General features: G+C 47.8%; 1 protein-coding gene across 1 annotated transcript; it reads left to right on the top strand.

The window, feature by feature from the left end:
- Window positions 1–1,629: 1,629 nt before the first annotated feature.
- On the top strand, window positions 1,630–14,061 carry Sash3 (SAM and SH3 domain containing 3). The gene is made up of 8 exons (XM_005401258.2): window positions 1,630–1,875; window positions 7,577–7,672; window positions 8,048–8,194; window positions 10,384–10,525; window positions 11,405–11,553; window positions 11,692–11,901; window positions 12,055–12,205; window positions 12,745–14,061. The coding sequence occupies exons 1-8, from the start codon at window positions 1,819–1,821 to the stop codon at window positions 12,933–12,935; spliced, it is 1,143 nt and encodes a 380-aa protein (XP_005401315.1). The 5' UTR covers window positions 1,630–1,818; the 3' UTR covers window positions 12,936–14,061.
- The last annotated feature ends 6,756 nt before the right edge of the window (window positions 14,062–20,817 follow it).

Below are 20,817 nucleotides of genomic sequence, written 5' to 3'. Positions count from 1 at the left end.
CATCTGTTATTTATGATCTCCTAAGAGGTTATGGGTCAAAGATGATCTCTGTTACCTGGAGGCAGGTCTTAAATCAGGTAGGAAGATATCCCTATAGTAGATTCATTGAAGGTGAGTATTTGGCTTCATGTTACTCCATGAATTTATTTCCCTGTTGTTATCTTCTAAGTTTAAATAAAGTCTTCTTTGAATGTTAGGAAAAAAAAAAAAACTTTTACTTTAGCAGTTCCCCTCTGGACAGTTATCCTAAGAACAAAATTGTGGATGTGAATGAATATTACCTAAAAGGCACTCAATGAGTACTTAAAAAAAATCCAGCCAGAGTTCATCCGGAGGAGCTTGCCGAAATAATCACACAATGGCATGTTCAGCAGCCATTTGCAACTCACATAGTTGAAGAATATTTAAGAGCATGAGAAAATCTTAATGGCTTCCATGTGGAAAAGCAGATACAACACACTTTGTAAAGTTTGACTTTTTCATTTTTAAAAATTTAAATGCAACTCTATTGAAGTATGTAGTTGACCTTCAGAACCTGCACATTTTAAAATGTACAATTTGGTAAGATTTAACATACCTATATATCCATGAAGGCATCCCCACAATCAAGATAGGGAATATATTAATCACCCCAAAAGGTTCCATGTGCCCTTGGTAATATCTTTTCCATCTCCTCAAACCTATGATCTGCTTTCAGTGCAGTCAGATTTTAGTAAGAAGAAAAGGTGTATTGATAGAGAGGTAGATAGATGTTTAAAACAGAAAAGGATAATTATTTTTGTTTTTGTTTTTGTTTTTGTTTTTGTTTTTTTGGTTTTTCTCCGGTACTGGGAACCGAACTCACGACCTTGCGCTTGCCAAGCAGGCGCTTTTGCCGCTGAGCTAAATCCCCAGCCCCAAGGATAATTGTTTTAATGAGCATAAAAGATAATTATGGAGAACTTTTTGATTTCTTGTGTATTTATTTGTGTTTGCTAAATTGTGTGTGGTAGGGTCTGGGATACAGCTCAGCGGCACAGTGCCTGTCTGGCAAGCACAAGGTCCTGAATTTGATTCCCAGTATCAAAAAAAAAAAAAAAAAAGTAAATTGTACGTGATAAATACCAATTGCTTTTGTAGTAAGAATGAGTCACTGATGTTATTAAAATATCTGCCATAGGTAATTTCAAAAGTGAGCATAGTGCACAAGCATTTGAAAAACGTTGCTGATGGTGGTAGCCTTACCATGATGGCTATCAATAGGAGTGGCAGTAGCAGTGACAATGGCCACAGAGGTGGTGACTGTGGGATGATAGTAGTGGTGGTGATGGCAGTGATGACTCTCAAGATACAAGTTGACCAGAAGCACTAGCCCAGTGGCAGAGAGATAGTCCCCCTTCTGGTTTCTGGATTCTGGTCAGTGAGTACAGGGCTTGAGTAGGCCACATAATGTGAAGTTGATCACTACCTCTGGGGAGATGGAACAGAAGGCGATGATTGACCTGAGACAAAAGTATAGGGACTTTTCTTTGATTGTTCAACCAAAGAGGTGCCTGCCTCAGAATCTCTGGAGACTGAAGCTGGGACTTCCTTCCTCCCTAGGGGCCGCAGGGGCTGCGATTACTGTAAGAGCAGGTCACGTGGCAGGGCTTCCTGTATGCTGTTGCTGCCGGGTGTCCATGGCCCGCACCCCCAAGCTGCCACTGCAGCAGTCAGAGTGGCAGCCGGAGGCTTGGTCCATGCTGTGCCCTCCGCACGGTGCTGGTGAGGCTAAGCAAGAGGCCTCCACATCTCAATACCTAGGAGAGCAGGGAAGGAGTCTCACCAGGGTAAAGGACCATGTTACGCCGCAAGCCCTCCAATGCCAGTGAGAAGGAGCCCACTCAGAAGAAAAAGGTGAGGAGCATCTTCAGGAAACTCACTTTTTCTTTCCCTCCTTTGGAAACTCACTTCTTCCTTCCCTTCTCTGCTCTCTCCACGTATCTCCTCCAGGACTCAGAAGTGGGAAGAGCCAAACGCCATATGTTGAGCCTATAGGTGAGGGCTATTCTCCTAAATGGCAACGGGACAGGACCCAAAGGTTACTAGTGTAACAGGAGGGTAAAAGAAAATTTTAAAACTGAAATAACAGCTACGCTATAGACTCTCAGAGGTCTGGAGTTATAGATTTCAACTCTACCGTGCCGTGCTAAAGAACTAAAATTAGGCATCAGAATCCTAAACTAGACTTCAAGAATTACAAAATGCTACGCTCAACTTGGACACTTAAGACTTAATTCTCTTTTCCCTCCATTGTTTTTGCCACCTCTTCTGCTGGAGTGTGGCCTCTCTGAAGCCATCTCACTCAAAGATCCCGACTGGGCCACCCAGCCAAGATGATCCAGGGCCTCCGCCCTTTGGCCAGCACCCAGACCCTGCCCACTGGGCTCAGCTCTGTTGCAGCTCCCCAGGCCACTGGTGATAGGGCCTGAGGTAAGGTCCACACTCAGGCAAAGGACCCCCCAAGCTGTGGTGAGATGCAAGGAGCTGTACAGTTTCTTCCCTGTTGGGGAGAAAATGTTTGTGAGAAATGAGAAACGACGCTAGGAAGATAGTGAGTAGGAGTGGAAGCCAAGGAGGAATAATTCAATGGGCGAAATTTCAAAAACCAGGAAGGGAAACAGCTGAGGTGTTTATCCTCCTGGGGCACAGGCCAGCCTCAAAGATTCCTTGAAGCCTTTGCCAGATCTAAGTTTCTCTGGTTGGGTCTGAGGATTGGGTTGCATCATAAGATTCTCCCAGTCAACCAGCAAGCACACTTTGCACATCTAGTGAGACCATGGGACCGTGCCAAAGTAGGAGGCCTGAACCAGGTCCACAAGCCCTGGGCCCAGGTCCTTATCTGGGGCCTCCAGGGCTTCACTGTGCCCTACCAGTTTTCCCTGGAGCTCAGCCCAGGTGTACTATGGGAAAGCCCCCTTGTCAGAGGAACAGCTCCCAGGCAGAGACTGAGACAGCTGAGAGATTGTGCCCCCCGGGCACTGGGGTGTACATCCTGCCCCATCTCTTGGGTCCTAGATGGCTACCACTTCCGGCTGTACTCTCCCCACACCAGCTGCTTCTCTAAGGTTGCAGTGGTGGTGGGCACAGGAGGGAGGAGATTCATGAGTCTTCACACAAACCCTGTCATCCTCGTCCAAACCTTGCATGGTGCTAGGCCCAGCAGACTTGCCATTGGCTGCCGCTCCTGGGTGAGTGGGGCCGTTTCCTCTTGCTCTCTGGCTCACGGGGGTGGGAACCAGAGACTTCTTTTTAGACACCGCTAGGCCCCAAACCACAGGGGAGCTGAGCTGGAGGAAAGAGTCTGAGAAAGAACTAACACTTTGATACTGAGATCCTCTGTCACTTCAGATAAAGGTGCTCAGGGCCACACATAAACCACAAGTCCCCTTCTTTTTCCTCAGCTTCAATTACCCAGATTCTGTGTTTGGCAGGTGGCCCTCTAGAATTTTGTCCAGGCCTCTTCCAGGAGAAACAAGGTCTATGTGGCACTGTATAGCCTATATCCTTCAAAGAAGGGTAGTCCAGGCAAAGCCCACTGTACCCATGCCAGAGCCTGTCCCAGCCTCTGAGCCAAAATGAGCTTGCCCACATACCCTCAGCCCCATCCTAGGACAATTCCATTAGAAAAGCCAGGCTTCCCGAAGGGAAAGACAGCACCATCACTGTTTGCTCAGTGACCATGGACAACTGAGGAGACATGAAGACAAAGAAGACAAGAAGGCAAGGGAGACATATCTCTCTCTCTCTCTCTCTCTCTCTCTCTCTCTCTCTCTCTCTCTCTCTCTCTCTCTCTTTCTCTCTCTCCTGCACTTGCTTCTCCTGTGAGGTCTGCCAAATGGAGAACGTGCCAGGCAGAGGGCAAGAAAATGGAGTTGGAGTTGTGCTGCACTCTAGCTGTAGGACCTTGGACAGTTCATTGACATCCTTTGGGGCTCAGTTTCCTCACCTCTGAAAAGGGAGATAACTTCCAATCTGCCCACCTCAAAAGATTATACGATCACCTGGAACAGTGGTTGTGAGAGCACTCTGTCACATGTATGCACATGTCCACAAGGGGGTGCGTACTTAGGCAGGGACAAAGGTTACACATTGCAAAGAAAAATAGGTCCTGGCCCCAGCCCTGAAGTGGAAGAAAAAAGTACTACAAGCCAGCACTGAGGGAGAGCTCAGCAGCTGGCAAACACTGAGCTGTACACTTTACCCGTCATCTCTTAGCGTGCTAACACCTCAGGACAATTTCATGAGGTGGGGGCAAATATTGTCATTAGCCTGTTTTATACTCAAGACTCACAGAGATGAAGAAACTTGCCAAGGGTCACACAGCTAGGAAGCTGAAGAGCAGAGATCCAAGCCAAGATCTGTCTGATTCCAGAGTCTTAACCTCTTCTCTCTGCACTCGCTTGTCCCCCTAACTGATCTCAAAAACACCGGAAGAGTCTGACGAAAATAAGTGACTCAACCCACCAGCAGGAGAGCTCTGCAGGGCAGACCCAGATAGCTGTGGAACGAGTAACCTTCCAGCCAGCAAAGCAGAGGAGGGAGCAGGTCCTCCAGGATGGGAGGGGTAGGCCACAGCATCAAGTGTGGATCATGAGGGACCGGGCAGGCCCCAGGGTCTGAGGACATGTCCCTTGGTTGATCTCAGGTGATTTTCACTCCCTTCAATTCTCACTCTGCACTGGTTTTGAGCTGATTCTATTCAAAGGCCAGTGCTGGGGTGTAGGAAATGGAAAGCGTTTGTCCCGGATTTGCTTCCTGTAAGGATGGCCCTTCTCCACCACACTCCCACTTTCCACACATCTCCACTCTCCCGCCAGAGGAAATGGAGAGGGTCATCCATACTGTGAGAGCAGCAGTACTGTCTCTTTGCTGAGTATGACTGCCACAATCAATATAGCCATTCTACCGTTGATGAGTATTTGGGTTGTTTTTCGTTAGGTTGGAATTTGAAGAAGGTGAGAAACCATGGTTGACAGAGGGGAGGGCAGGATAGTTCTGATCGGGAAATGTCCAGAGTAAGCGCATGCAGGTGGGTCTTATGAAAGGCTAAGCATGAACGCATTCGGTGTTGGATTGCTGGGTCAGGCAATGTTTTAAGCACGCTGCACGTGTTTCATCCTCACAACAGCACAGCGAGGTAGATGCTTTGGCCTCCATTTTACTGCAGAGAAAACCGAAGCCTACAGAAGTTAAGTAACTTATCTAGCTTTACACAGCTAGGCAGTAGCACAGCTTTGCCATCTGATGGCAAATGAAGGCACTTAGGTTCAGAAGGTTAAATACATTATCTAAGGTCTCACATCCCAAAGTTGAACTCAGCAATGTCTGATGCCAAAAATGTAGATCTTTCCACCAGGCCCACATGCTCCCCTTAGACTTAAAAAAGTGGCTGGCAGCATATGGCACTAGCTGCCCTGCATGCATGACTGCCAGCAAGCCCTCACCACAAAGAAAGGCCAGGTAGAAACCCCACTGGGTCAAGTGCTTCAACTTATTCTTGGGCGGAGTTCACCCCAGGGTCACCAAAAGGCAGCAGGGATATTGGGACTGCTCCTAAAGTTGGAGGTAGGTCTGGGAAAAGGCCACTCTGGGTGGGCTCTCATCATTGGTCACCCAAAGAATATGTGTTAGTCCTTTCCATCTCCCTGCACTGACGAGCAGCCAGCCTGGCCCGAGGCCCAGCACCACCTCTGTTACCTTTTTCAATTGTCTTCTGCTTTGGGCTAATGCTGGGACTGAGGGGCCTTCACACCAGACCCTAGAAGCCCAAGGCCCTTCCTCCCAGCTCCCTCCGCCCCCAACTGCAGATTAATGACAGGAAAAGGTCTAGGAAAAGAGCTGCGATTAGAGGGGAGCCGAGCTATGAGTTTACTCTTCCCTAACAAAGCCTACTTCTGGCCCCCGCCTGCCCTCCTGCTCACTTTCCAATCTTACCAGTCCCTGGGGCTTCAGGGGCGACTTAGCCTCCTGGTCTACAGAGTGGGCTAAGGGGTGGCAGAGGAAAGGCCACAATAGGACCCATCAGCCTATAAATAGCACCTCAGCCTGCACTTCTTGGGCCCAGGCCAGCTCAGTGCCCACCCTCTCTCTGTTCCCTCTTTTCCATGTAATTAGCGGAGGAAGTTATCCAGGCAGCTGCATCCTACCATACAAGAGGAGGAAATAAATGGAAGGTGGAGGACGGGGGAAAAGAAAGGGCCCCAAGAAGGAAAGAATAATGGGAGCGGAAAACCGAGGAAGGAGGATGGAAAAGATGCATGGGAACCACAGTGGTCAGCCCACGGTCACACTTTCCCCTCTCAGTCCCCACTCACAGTCCCTTTTCCTAGGTCCCCAAGGGAGCAGAGAGGAGACTTTCTGACCTAGGCTGCTGGCAACCCAGTCATGTGGCCCTGGTGATGCTAGTCACTGCTTGGCCTGACTGCTGACCTAGTTTCTGGTCAACTACCTCTAGGAATGTGTGGCTCCTGACCCCTGATTGCTGACTTCACGTTGGTCAAGACCCAGCAAAAGTATTAGACTGCTGTACGGCAGTCCTCAAGAGATGGGACCAATTGTGCATGCCTTGGGGGACAGTAATACTGCCCCTGACCTGGGAGTTAGCCCTGGACCTCCCCCGTTGAGTAGGAAAGAGGATGTGAAACCTTCAGCTTTGTGTGGGTTTGGGGCTTTGGTTCCTCAAGCCCTTATCTCTCCGTCCGCAGTCTATCCCACTCAATCTGTCTGGCCATCTGTGAACCCTGGTTCTCGTGTGTATTTTCTGGTCTTGACTGTTTATCTTGATACAGGCTCAGCCTCAATGTCTTGCATCTACAGCCTGCCTCCTTACCTGCCTTGCTCTGGTTTCTGACTGCTATCTTACCCTGGGCATGTACATACAGTTAAGAAAGCTCGTTTCCAATCATTTGTGCACAAACCTCTAAGTACCTTCGGTGAGTAAGCCTCTACTGTGCTTTTCTAAAATGTATAATGCCAGGTCTTTCTGGCTTTGGGTGAGATTGCCTTGATCTTCCTGGGACACAAGTTCATCAGACTGGAGACCCCAGTATGTTTGCTCCTATCACTGTGACTACAGACCAGGCTCGGAGCAGACCCAGATCATGGAGATCAGAGCCATGGGGTTTGGGAGGGATTTGCCCTCAGTTAGCTTCCAATGAAGTTCTTGCATGTGCTGAGGTGTACATTTAATCTGTCTCACTCAGTCTTTCACTGTGGGTTTTGGGGACTGAACTTCAAATCTTCAAATACTGAAGGAAATTTGTGCTTAGCCTAGGACCTCACTGAGGTTGAAGGCTTCCAAGATCAGGAGCTTGCTCTGTGGCCCAGGATAAGGTGAAAAACAGGATAAAACCACACAGCCCAAAGGACATCTTGACGTTTCACCTCTTTAGCCCTGGGCCCTTGCATGTGTGTGTGTGCGCGCGTGTGCGTGCGTGTGCCTGTGCGTATGCACGTTCACATGTGCATACATAAGGGGCACATTGGGAGGGGAAAACAGATCGCCCTCATGCAGCTATTTTAGCGCCACTGATTGCAACACAATTGTTTCTTCCAGCTCTCCCTTCAGCGCTCCAGCAGCTTCAAGGATTTTGCCAAATCCAAACCCAGCTCCCCCGTGGTGAGCGAGAAGGAATTTAATCTGGATGATAATGTGAGTTTTGGAACCTCCTTGGGGGATCTGGCTGCAGCCCTCCCCCCATGGGGAGGGGGATGACAGGGAGGAGGGGGAAGAGGAAATACTAGAACTGTTCTAGGAATGTCTCCTTTAACAGAAGGCCTGCCTCTCACACTCCAAAGTTCTGGGCCTCAGCACTCACCTGCCTTCCTTTCAGTTACAAATTTAAAAAAAATTAATTACAATCTAATTGAGCTGAGAACAGGGCTGGGGCTAAGGAGGAAGATGAATAGGGTCTCAATTCTAATTCTCTTCCAACTTTTGCCATGACCCAAAGGCCTCTTTTTACTCTAAGTCGTGGGCTCGAGCAAGGTCACTAGGGTCCCTGGACCTCTTCTTTTGTCACCATAGATTCCAGAAGATGACTCAGGTGTTCCCACCCCAGAGGATGCTGGGAAAAGTGGCAAAAAGCTGGGGAAGAAATGGAGAGCAGTGATTTCCCGAACCATGAACAGGAAGATGGGCAAAATGATGGTGAAGGCCCTGTCAGAGGAGATGGTGAGACTTGGGAACCTGCAGGGGGTGCTCTGGCAGGTATAAGGGTGAGGATGACCACCTGGACAGCCACTACTCAGGCCTAAAGGCCCTATTCAGTGCAAGTAGAAAGATCACAGGGGAGAAAGAGCACACCATCAGCCACAGACACAATAACCAGGCTGAGAGTTCAGGAGACTGGCTAGGAAAGGCAAGGCCTTTGAAGAGGGATGGAGATTTTGCAACATAAGCTTCCCGTGAAGACAGGGCTGTGGGAGAGATGAGAAGATTGCCTGAGGCAAACCCATTCACCTCAAAGCTCTGCTTGGAGCTAGCCCCTGGGTTCAGGAAGGCCTAATTCTTGGAGGATATACAGAAAAATATACATGCTCCTCCATTTATGATGGGTTGTTTTAATAAACCAATCATAAGTTGAAAACGCTGTAGGTGACATGGTTGTTCTTCTGTCTTCTATTTCTATGCTGAAAGAAACTGTCAATGAGTCTTTGGTTGACCAGTATTGCATGTTTATATCTGTTTTCACGAGAAGCCACTTTGAAGATATCAATATGTAATACAACCACCATTGTTAATTCCCTACCACTTTGTTGGTAACTCTGTGTTGTCTGTATTGTGCTTGTGATATGTTGTAAAATGTTGTATGTCTGTTAATGTTTCCCTCCTTTTATCTTTAAAATAAAAAAAAATAATAAATAAATAAATTTTAAAATACTAAAGTTTAAAAAAAAAAAAAAAAGAAAACGCTGTAGGTGAAAAGTGCATTGACTATCCCAGAACTCTGGGAGGCCAAGGCATGAAGATTACAAGTTCAAGACCAGCCTAGTGACTTAGCAAGAACCTATCTCAAAATAAAAAACTTAGAAAAGGGCTGGGGATGTACCTCAGTGCTATAGCCCAGGGTTTAATCTCCAGTACCACAAAGATAAAAAGAAGAAAAGCCGTGAATACCCTAACTCACTGAACATCAGAGCTTAGAGCAACACAGCACGCTGTAGCGTGTTGGTTGTTTCTCTTTGTGAACTTGGTTCTGACTGGGAACTGTGGCTGCCCAGTACCAGAAAGGATCAGACCCCATAGTGCCAGCCTGGGAAAAGACCCAAGTTCAAAACTGGAAGCGTGGTTTCTACTGAATGTGTATCACTTTCACACCATCGTAAAGTCAAAAGATTCTAAGCTGAACCATAGCTAAGTTGAGAGAACATAGACAAATTTGAGAAGGCTGGCTTCGGCTCAGGAGGAAGGTGGCAGAGCTATGGGACAGACACAGCCACAGCCACAGTAGCTTAAAGCAGAGTGAGTCTGGTGTGCTTGTAGCTCTTACAGGAGGCACCAAGCTGTGGTGTGCTGGACTCAGCTTGTGAGCAGTTGGATAAATTGTAGGGAATTTTGCAAGCTGGTTGTTAAATAGAACCATTATTTTAAAAATTATATAAATGTACAATTAAATAAATTCTATTAAAGACAAGGGTGATCCCAGAAATCTTCAGGATTCATCACACCTGTTTCTCCTATCTGTCATTGAAGATATTTGCGTCTATAGTATCCGTGTAGTGGAAATAACCTAGCTATCGCCTCCTCCCACAACTTCTCTGGTGAAAACCCAGTGGTAGCCTGATGCTGGTCATGGTGGGGAGTACATACAACACAAGAACTGGCCAATCCTTGAAGCTTTTATTCTTGAAGAGCTAGGTGATAAACAGTATCACCTTGAGATAGGGTGAGCTGGGCAGAGCTCTGGAGTCAGACTGAGCTGGCTATGGGTTCCTGAAGGCCTTGGCAGGGTAACTCTTCATCTGCGAACCCAGGCCAACCGTACCACTCACTTCTAAGGATCACCCTGAGGATTAAGTGAAATGGCAGGCAAGCCTGGCACATAGGAGCACAGGCAAAAGTAGTTTTCTTTCAGAAGCAATGTCTGCTTGACTGGGCTGTACCAATGGCCCTGAACCCAACCTCAGCAATCATGGCCTTTTCTGCATGTACATCAGCACTTGAAAGTGATGAAGCATTTTCACCCGCCGCCCTGGTGAGCCTCATGCCAGGAGGTAGGCAGGACAAAGACTGTCAGCTAGGGCTCAGAGAGTGTCCCTGAGCCTGTAAGTAGCAGAGCTGAAGTTTGAGCCAAGCCCAGGCTCAGTTCTGCTGCTACCTTGGCAAGGCTACTCAGGGCTTCCTGCCTACTCTCCCCACAGGCAGACACGCTGGAGGAGGGCTCAGCCTCCCCAACGTCTCCAGATTGCAGCCTTGACAGCCCTGGCCCTGAGAAAATGGCCCTGGCCTTTGCTGAGCAGGAGGAGCATGCACTCCCAGTGCTCAGCCGCCAGGCATCAACGGGTGAGTAGAGCAGGTGGGAGGACACCTGTAAATATGGAGGAAAGGATGGGATAGGGACATGCCAGTGGGCTGTCTGGGAGGGGGCGGTAAGAAAAATATTTCCTGTCTTCCTGCTGGAAGCTTTCCCAGGCCTCTTCACATTAAATCTTCCCAACAAGCTCATGGGACCAATTCATTGACGTGGAAACTGAAGTTTGGGGAGGCTAAGTGACTTACTCAAGGTGGTCCAGTCTTGAACTCAGATCTGCCCTAGAGCAGCTTCCTCTTGCTGGGCCCAGGCCCTGGAGGGGGCCACAAGCAGAAGAAGAGCCTCACTGCCCTCTTGGACCAGTGTGTCCCCCACCTTCCAAGGGAAGGTAGAAGCTTGAAAAGCTTCTTGAAACGTTCATCACCTTGCCATTCCCAGGGAGAAAGAGCTCACCCGAGTTTCTGTGGGACATTATAACCAAAGATTGAATCCTATTAAGTAGAGAAAGTAAAGTATTAATGCAAGGTGTGGCTTGCTGGGGGCACTGGGAGTCAACAGACTCAGTGCCGCCCTGCGTAAAGTGAGAGGCTTCAAGCAGATCACCTAGCATGGCTGGCCTTCGCTTTCCTCATCTATTCGTGGCAGGGTCGGTCACAAGACCCGCCCCCCGCAATTCACCCATTATTTGGTTTGTGAGCTGTCTGTCCTGTCAACTCTTCTCATTATCTGAGGTCTCAGAGGTGAAGCTATCCTTCTCCAGGGTGGCCAAGGGGCTGGGTCCAAATCACTCAGCCACCAGAATGCAGCTCTTCCCCCAGCCTGTACCCTTGAGACTTTTATCAGGCCACCTGGAAGGTGCCTGCTGGGCACTGGAACCAAGGTAAGTCTCCTCCCTGCCCACTCCCCTGCAGGCAGTGAGCTCTACAGCCCCAGCACAGGCTCCGGCAGCTTTGGGGAGGAATCACCTGCTCCGCTGCACATAGGACCCTTCTGTGGCCGAGCTCGAGTTCACACCGACTTCACTCCCAGCCCCTATGATCACGACTCGCTGAAACTGCAGGTAGGGTTGGCATCCAGGCTCCTCCAGAGCCTGGCGGGATGCAGCCATAAAGGAGACTGGACTGAGCTAGGTAAGACAGAACCAGCAGAGGCCAAGTAACCCCGCTCTGCTCTCCTGTCCTCTCCTCTCCCCCCACAGAAAGGAGACGTGATCCAGATCATTGAAAAGCCACCTGTGGGCACATGGCTGGGCCTGCTCAATGGAAAGCTGGGCTCTTTCAAATTCATCTACGTGGATGTGCTGCCTGAGGAGGCTGTGGGGCCTGCCCGCCCCAGCCGCCGACAGAGCAAGGGCAAAAGGCCCAAGCCCAAGACTCTGCATGAGCTGCTGGAGCGCATTGGCCTGGAGGTTTGAGCATGGACCAACACTGGTGTCTAGGAGCAAGGGAGGCACACTTGCCCCTGGGATGGGGACTGGAGAATGACAGCTATGAGTAGGGGGCAGATTCTAGGCAGGGGTGGCTTATATGCAGCCGTGTCAGTGACCTGCCTCTGCCCCCAGGAGCACACATCCACCCTGCTTCTCAATGGCTACCAGACACTGGAAGACTTCAAAGAGCTACGGGAAACACACCTCAATGAGCTGAACATCATGGACCCACAACACCGGGCCAAGCTGCTCACGGCTGCCGAGTTGCTGCTGGACTATGACAGTGAGTAACTTCAGGAACAGGGGGATGGTCATGCACACTGGCGGCATTCCAGAGGACAAATGCTGGCCCTGGCTCTGTCCTCTGACCGCACACTAACCTGGAGCACCTCTGCTGTAAGAAGGTACTTTGTATACTTGATTTTGAGTCTCAGGGAAATGTGTGGGGGTAAGAGGTTGTAGGGGTGATCAGGCCCCACCCCATTTTGGATCAAAGGGGAGACTTAAGGCCTGAGAAGGTAAGGCATTTATGTGAAGCCTCAAAGCTGGGGGATATAGCCAGGGTTCAAGCCAGGTTGGCAGGACTCAAGCTCATTGCTGGAGAAGTTTCAGCTCCCAGGCCACCTCAGAGTAGCCTGCAAACACCTCTCACCTGCTTCTAAACTGAAAGTGGTGAGAGGAGGAGGGGTGGTAGAAGGGGTCAGAGGGACCAACTGCCTCCAGGAGACTTCCCAGGGCTCTTAACCCTACCCAGGAGCTCCCAAAGGCTTCTGGCCCCTCAGCATGGGACCCATATTCTGTCTTCCTCCCCCACCCTGGCAGCTGGCAGTGAGGAGGCCGAAGAGGGTGCTGAGAGTGGTCATGAGCCAGTGCTGCACACAGTGTCAGAACCCAAGGTGGACATCCCACGGGACTCCGGATGCTTCGAGGGCTCCGAGAGCGGGCGTGATGAAGTGGAGCTGGCAGGCGCTGAGGAGCAGCTGCAAGGCCTCTCCCTAGCTGGGGCACCTTGAGGTAGAGGTGGCGCAGGCCAAGGTTGGGCCTGAGCTGCAGAGGTCGCAGGGATGAAACGCCTGGGCCCAGAGGACAGTGCCAAGCCTGGTCCTGCTTTCCCAGGGTCACTTACAGCCACAGGCATGGCCAGAGCCCTATAAGCTCCACCTGAAGTGGACAAAGGGACACCCAAAGGCACATCCCACCTGCCAGACCCCTCCCTCTTCCAACGACTGACAGTACAGCCCTCCTGGCACCACCCACTCCCCTAGGCCACAGCCTTAGCAGGTGGGATATCAAGGGAAGAAAGCCCAGTGTACCACACTTTCCTTCTCCCTAACTGTCTCAGAGGTCTGGCTGCCCAGTCACGATGAGATTTGAACCAAGCGCTTTCCCCCTCTGGGCTTTGTACTTGCCGAATAGAACGGGTAGTCACTGAGGACCTTCCTGGCCAGCTGACACTCTAGGATTTTAAATGCCTGCTCTCCTGCTACCTGTGGCCTGGGGCACCAGTGGAGTTTATTGAAGAGGCTGGAGGAGCCTCCGGCTTTCAAGTGAATCGGTTCGTCCTGCCTATTTCACACCTTCAATGTGCCAGCCTAAGCTGCAACTTCCTCCGGTTTAAAACAATGCCTATACCTTATATAATGTGTGCCCCCTTCTGTCCCTGGCCCTCTCAAATTAGACTTCCCACCAGACTAATAGCAGGTGGTCATACGCGGCTTCCAAGGACACAGATGCCCCTCAGATGCCAGTTGCAGGTCTAGGTCCAGACTTGGCCATGTGTGTGGGTCCTTACAAGCGAAGAAAGCACCAAGCTTGACACTGAGAAGGCCACTGGCTGACACTGCTTTGCTGATGTTGTGGTGTGCCTTGAGCTGCAGAGAGTGCGGAGTGCATCTGGTGATAAAGGCCTCCCTTGACCCCAGTAGCCAATCTTTGCCACATGAATCACCCAGAAGAGCCCTTCCCTGGTACAGGACAAACAGTGCCCACTACCTCTAGGACTGCCTGCTTTGTAGTCACACTTCTTGACCTGCTATCAGGAACTTTGGGACAAGCTAGCTTTGGGGAAGGGGCTAGGTATAAATATGAAGGGGTGGAGGGAGACAAATAAAGAAGAAATAAAATATAGGTAGAATTAAATCACTGTCTTCAGTTATCTTTCCTATGGAGTGAGGGTTGTGGGGAGGGGGCAGACAGATGTCCACAGCTGGTCTCAGCAAAATGCCCCTCCACTGACTTTTGGGGCCATCCACCCCCTCCTTGATGATGCTCACTGCCCTTGGTTCTACTTATCTAAAGCTCCATCTGAATCCTTGGTCAGCTTTGCCCTTCCCTCTATGCAGCCCTTCTGAGAACAGGGCAACGGCTACAGCTTTCCTGGGGTCCAAGAGTGGACAGAAGGAAATCACTTCCACTTTCCTTTAACAGTTCATTTTAACAAGAGCCTTGAAGATCCTCCTCCCTGTGAAGAGGGCCAGCATTGGAGGGTTGTCCAAAGTGCAAGAGGGGAGAGTTGCAGTCAGCGTGGCCTTTCCCCTGAGGCCCTCTTCTGGGGGCCTGCCCAGTACCTACTAAAGCTGCAACAGGCAGGATGCAAATGGAGATCCTGATTTCCTCCATTTCTGCTGCCTTCACTACATTAGAGAGGGCAGACTGGAGTGAGAGCTGTCACCAGAGTGAAGACAAGGTCACCCTCTTTCCAGGCTGGCTTCTCGGCCGAACTCCTCCTCATGCCCATAGTGACGGTGGGCATCAGGAAACTGTGAGCATTATCCTTACGCAGAAAGCAAGAGCCTTAACAGGCTCAAAGCCACAAGAGGACTGAATAATTACTGCCCTACTGAGCACAGATGCTGAGAACTTCATGTATATTATAGCATGTAGTCCTCACTGAAACCCTGAGCTAGGTATCATCAACATCCCAACTTGCAGAGAAGGAAACTGCGGCTCAAAGAGGTTGATTATGAAGTTGCAGAGCCAGAAGTCTACCTGACTGTCAAGCCCATGTTCTCAGGCACCTATACAGTGCTTCTCAAAAGGCCTCTTCCATCAAGCTTGTCAGAGGCTGTAAGCACTTCGAAGGGCAATCTGGCCATCTGACTCAGCCTTTCCAATTCCAAGATGTGGTCTACAAAAAGAGCCATACAAATGCACAAAGACAGGTCTGTCTGTGATATTAAAAACCTGGAGCCAGGTGTGGTGATGCATTCCTATATCCCACTACTCTGGGAGGCTGAGGTAGGAGGATTGCAAGTTTAAACCCAGCCTGGACAACTTAGTGAGACTGTGTCTCAAAATAAAAATTAAAAGGACTGGGGATGTAGCTCAGGGCAGAAGCTACAGTTCTATCTCCAGTAACCTCTCCCCGCAAAAAAAGAAAAAACACAAATGACAAATTAGGTAGAATCCTGTCCAACCTATAGCCCACGGGTCAGACACATCAAAGTTACCATAATAAATATTTTAAAATATAGCAAGTTTTATTATTTGTTTTGTTTTTATAGTACTGAGGATTAAACCCAGGGCCTCTATACTAAGCTATATCTCCAGCACTTTTATAAAATTTTGAGACAGGGCCTCACTAAGTCGCTAAATTGGCCAGGCTGGACTCAAACTTGCAATCCTCCTGCCTCAGGCTCCCAGAGTGCTGATATAATTATCTTATATATTTTATATGTGGCCCAAGACAATTCTCCTTCATTCAGTGTGGCCCAAGCCAGAAAGACCACAATGTGTGTTCACACAGTACAATGTGGTAATTTGACATGATATTGTAGAAAGCTAATGGCATGAGAGAAATTTTCATGAATCTTTCACTCTTAGATTTAAAATTATATAAATAATATACAACATTTTTGTTGTAAAAGAAATTAATATTGTATCAAGGGAAAAGCAAGTACTTAAAATTATTTATAGGGTGATTCTATTTTTATCTAAGAAAAGAAAAACATACACACAGAATAAAAATAAGAAAAACATACACAGAGAATAAAAGACTGAAAAGATCAGCAACAAATGGTCATGGGTGATGGTCTTTTGAGACGTGGGGTGGGACTGGGGCAGTGAGGGCTTACAAGTGTTCACTTTCTACATTCTTGTTTCATTTGACTTTCAAAAGTATCTATTACTTTTATATCTATGAGAAAAGGAACAATATTTCCATTTTTTTTTTGAAAAATAAAGCTAATAAATAGGGCCCAACCCTCCAGTCTCTAGTAAAGTAGCAACAAAGGCATCTGGAAAGATCAGGCTAGTGTAATGAATAACACCCAATGTGCTTTAAAAAAAATTCCTTCCCTCCAGAGGGCCCCTATCAGGGGACACTCCTAAACCTTTTCAAACCCCCAAGGAGGGCTAGGAGGATAGCTAGTGGCAGGGCACTTGCTTACCACACACAAGGCTCTGGGTTCCATCCCCAGCACCCCAAACAAACAAACACAAATATCCTGGGTAATGGCTATTAGTTCAATGCTAAACAAAGGAAGATATCAGAAAAAAGAAATGCCTAAGAAAATGATGTTTTCGAATCCTCCCTACCCTGGAGATGGGGAGTGGCAGGATGTCTCAGAGCTATTGGCTCAGTATGGCCCATAAGGTGGTTACAGGGTGCAAGGAAGGAGCCACACAAGGGCTCCAGTGATTGCAGGAGTTTGGGAGAGGCAGGCAAAGAGGAACATCAAAGAAATACAAACAGGCCAGAGCCTGAGGAGTGGAAAGGCAGAGCTGAGCAGAGCCAAGGGTCAGCGCGAAACTCCTCCTGCAGGCAGAACTGCCAGGACCGCTTGTCCTGTCTGGGGACTTCTAAAAGATGCCAAGTAATGTCCTGACTTCAGAAAACCAAGGTCTGGGGCCCAACAGGCTGACTCGTACAGCTGGAGACCCTCTACTCCCACCCCAGCCTGGGGTGTCAGAAGCCCAGGGACCTTTAGCCTCCAGCTCCCACTGGAAGGCTGGGGATGCGCTGGTCTCAGAAGGAAGTCTTCTGCCCTTGAACCCCCTTCTCCAGGGCCTGGAGACAGTGAGCACAATCTCCTCTAAGGCAGATGAGGCTTAGGATTTAGGACTCACTACTGGGCCACCTTAGACCAGACACTTAACCTGAAGCCTCAGTTCCTACATCAATAAAATAGGGATAATAGTACTAGCTGTACAGGGCTATTATGAAGGTTTAAAGAACTAGTGTACGTACTTAGTACAGTGTCCAGCACAAAATAAAGGCCCAATGAGTAGCATGTCTGATTGCTTCAATCTGTACCACCCTGCTACTTCCATTTCACTCCCTTCACGGCCCATCTCACCTCTGACTCCTAGTTAGTACAGTGACCAGGAACAAAGGCTTCACAGTTCAAATGTTTCCAAATTCTGGCTCTACCACTTAGTAGCTACATGACTCCAGGGCAGTTGCATGTGTATGCATTTCTTTACTATAGAACAGGAATAATCATCTAATAACACCTAGACTTTTTAGAGAAATAAATGAGGTAGTATGCATTAAGTTCCTGGCACACAGTGACAATAAGTTGCAGCTATTTGACCTTTCTGTAACCTCCAGGCACAAAGGGTACATCAACATGTGCTTGTCTGAGACTGACATCCAGCACTGCCATAACCCAGACACAAGCTGATACCCAGCAGGTAGGGGCTTCAAGGGTTGATGAGGGTTCCGGCTCTGGTGCCCAGAGAAGCTGGTGATGGAGGTAAGGAAAGCCCACCTGAGGAGTTTGGGTCAACCCTGGCTCTGCCCAGTTCATAGTAGGATGATCAGCTCTAGGCATTTGACTTCTGTTGGGCAACTCCTTTGGACTTCCATGGGCTGCTGGAAAGAAGAGGATCATGGCCAGACTCAAGACGAAAGAGTCCAGCCAGCTCTTCCCAGTTCACAAGGACAGCCACTTTCCCCTTCTCCTTTCCATCAGGGGAGGCAACTAAAGCACTGGGCCATCCTAACCCAACTGTCTTCCCTCTCACTTGCTGCTTCTTTACCTCATAACCCTACTGGAGACCACCCCAGCCAGGTTCTGAACAGCTCCCCAAAAGTCTCCACACAGTCCCTCTCCTACCACCCGCAACCCCTATGGCAGAGTCCCCAGCCTCTGCCAGTTGCCTTCCAACATCTCATTCATTGAGCTCCCCTCTCAGGTTTTTCGTGGAAGTGGAGGCTGCAGGTGGACCATTAGAGGCCAAGGGCATTAAAACAAATGCTAAAGACAGTTTTTTTGTAAGGGAAAAAAGCACACTGATCCCCCAAACCCCCAATAGGGCCTAATACCTTACCTCCTCCCAAGCCAGGAAATTCAGGATGAGGTATGAGGTTTCCCAGCTGGGAAAAGAAGCAACTCTCCCAGCCCTCCTTCACAATAGAACCCACCTTAGCTTCTCACACAACGGTAGCCACATTACATAGTATTCTGCCTATAACACAATCAAGTGGGAAGGAACTGCCTCCCTTCTAGACCCAGCCAAGACCTCTCCTCCAGGAAGGACCTAAATAAATGGAATTCTATAGTACTTAATATGTAGGCTTCACCTTTTCCTATATTTCACAGTGACCAATATAGCATTTGTATACCATTGCCTCTGGGACCTGCCAGGGATAGCGTCAGAAAGAGCCCAGGGCAATGGCCCTCACAAAGGGACAGCCAACTTCACTGTGGGAACCTGGCAAGGCAACTTCCTGACTTTCTGTACTAAAGAAACCCCACCATAAGTTCAACCTATATTCAAGTATAAAACAAAAAGCTAACAACTGCTCCATGTCATCATGACTATATATAGTCAGCCCACTATATGACTAAAATGGAGAGATTATCAGTAATACTAATCCAAAATGGCAAATAACTCTAAAACCATTGCTGTTTCTCAATTTACTTACAAGAGAATAGGGTCAGCAATGCTATTTCTCCTAAAGTTAACACATGGTCAGGATTTGAAAAGGATTTATTGACAGAATGAAAGGCTCATTTCATTCAAACAACATTTATAGTTATTCAAACTCCTTTTACTGTCTATACCTGCTTGACAGGGGCAGTGAGTTATTCTAGAAAGTTCTCCAGACTCGAAGTTGGTACATCTTGGTCCAGTCTTGACTCTGTCAGTAATTCTTTGTGAGCCCTGGGTAAATTACTATACTTAAGGGAGTGGGGGATATGATAGCACAAGAGCTTGGTATGGACTCCATATATGATCAATTTGTTCTTTTCAGCTATGTTGGTCAACAAAGCCTCTTTTGATGACAAACATGTCACCATGTCTCTTACTTAGACATAAAACTCCAACTCTTTTAGCAAAGTTAGAACAATCAAATAGCTGCTGATATACAGCCAAATAGATGGACAGTAGATGGCAAAGAAGACAGCGGGAAGGAGGGCTTGAAGAAAGCAAAGGGGCACAAAATGTCAAGGAGATAATTCTACTTCATGTTTTGGAGTAGTAAAACCACTTTTAAATCAAGGGTTCTCTCATTTCCTGGCCCACGGTGGAGTGTGAATTCTAAGCTCTAATTTATTAATCAATTAGAAAGACACCTAATACCAGAAGAAAAATAGACAAAGGACTTGGATAAAAAGAATAAACGCAAATGGCAATAAACATAAGGCAGAGGAGATATGCAGAAAATGTATAACATCTCTTTTAACCAAAGAAATATAAACTACATGACACTGAGATAAAAGTTTACAACTATTAAATTACTGGGCCAAATGCTTAAAAGAGATAGACTGAAGAATATTCTCTGATCTATAACTGGCAGAGCAAAATGGGACACCCTTTCTGTAAAGCACCTTGGCCATGTTTATCAAGAGCTTTTAAAAGGACATTCCTTTTTGACTCCATAATTCCACTCCTAGGAATCCACTCTAAGGAAGAAATCAGAGACATGCACATATATAAGGAAATTTATCATTGCATCATTAATAATAATGAAAAATTAGGAAATGCCTAAATGTCTAACTCTAGGAGTACATGTTGTGGAGTCATTAGGAAGTATTTTCAAATAATTTCTAATACTATGGAAAATGCTAAGTTAAAAACAGCTTTACAAAACTATATTTAGTTGAACTCCAGTTATATTTAACATATACATACATTAAAAAAAAGACTAGAAAGAAACATACCAAAGCATTAACAGTGATTATTATATCATGGTGATGAGCTTATGGGTGAGTTTTTAAAATCTTACTTTCCCAATGTTCAACAATGAACATCTGTTACTCTTAAAATACAGTTTAAAACCATATTGGAGGCTGGGCTGAACCGCGGACATCTTCAGGAAGCCCGGTGAGTCTGGGCTCTGCCTCCCTGACCAGCGTGCAAGGCAGGCGAAGCCTCGGGCACCCTCTCGGGCCTTGGTGGCTACCCGACACACCCGTAGTGTGTGGGCCCAGGCTGGCCTGCCACCATTCACCAGTACAGGAGCTACACTGAGCACTGGGGATCTTCAGACTCTCACGCAGCCACTCACAAACAATCAGGACAGTGAGACTGCACTACAGTGTGTCTCGGGTTCTTCAAAACTGACAAAACAAAGGAGCAAAATGCAATCCCAGACGTCCACACCACTCAAAATAAGTCCAGAAGGCATCAAAACAGAAGAGCCTGGAAGTCATACACCTGAAATTTCTGAAGTGATAATAACTGAAGCAAAGAAACAACTCCATCAGGCCATAGAAGACATCAGATCAGAAACAACATCTCAGGTGAGAAAAGAAATGACAACAATAATGCAAGACATGTTCAGCATATCCAAAGATGACATAGACAAGAAAATAGAAGAGCAGAGACAACTCAATGAAACTTTCAGGGAACAATATAGAAAAGAACTAGAAGGTATGAAACAGATGCAAACACATATCCAGGAATTTAAAAATCTCATTGAAAACTTGCAAAACCACCTGAATG

The sequence above is a fragment of the Chinchilla lanigera genome, unplaced genomic scaffold, assembly GCF_000276665.1.
Source record: "Chinchilla lanigera isolate Chin_1 unplaced genomic scaffold, ChiLan1.0 scaffold00072, whole genome shotgun sequence".
Lineage (NCBI taxonomy): Eukaryota > Metazoa > Chordata > Mammalia > Rodentia > Chinchillidae > Chinchilla > Chinchilla lanigera.
Note: the sequence above shows the minus strand (reverse complement) of the source record. Positions and strands in the feature narration are given on the sequence as shown.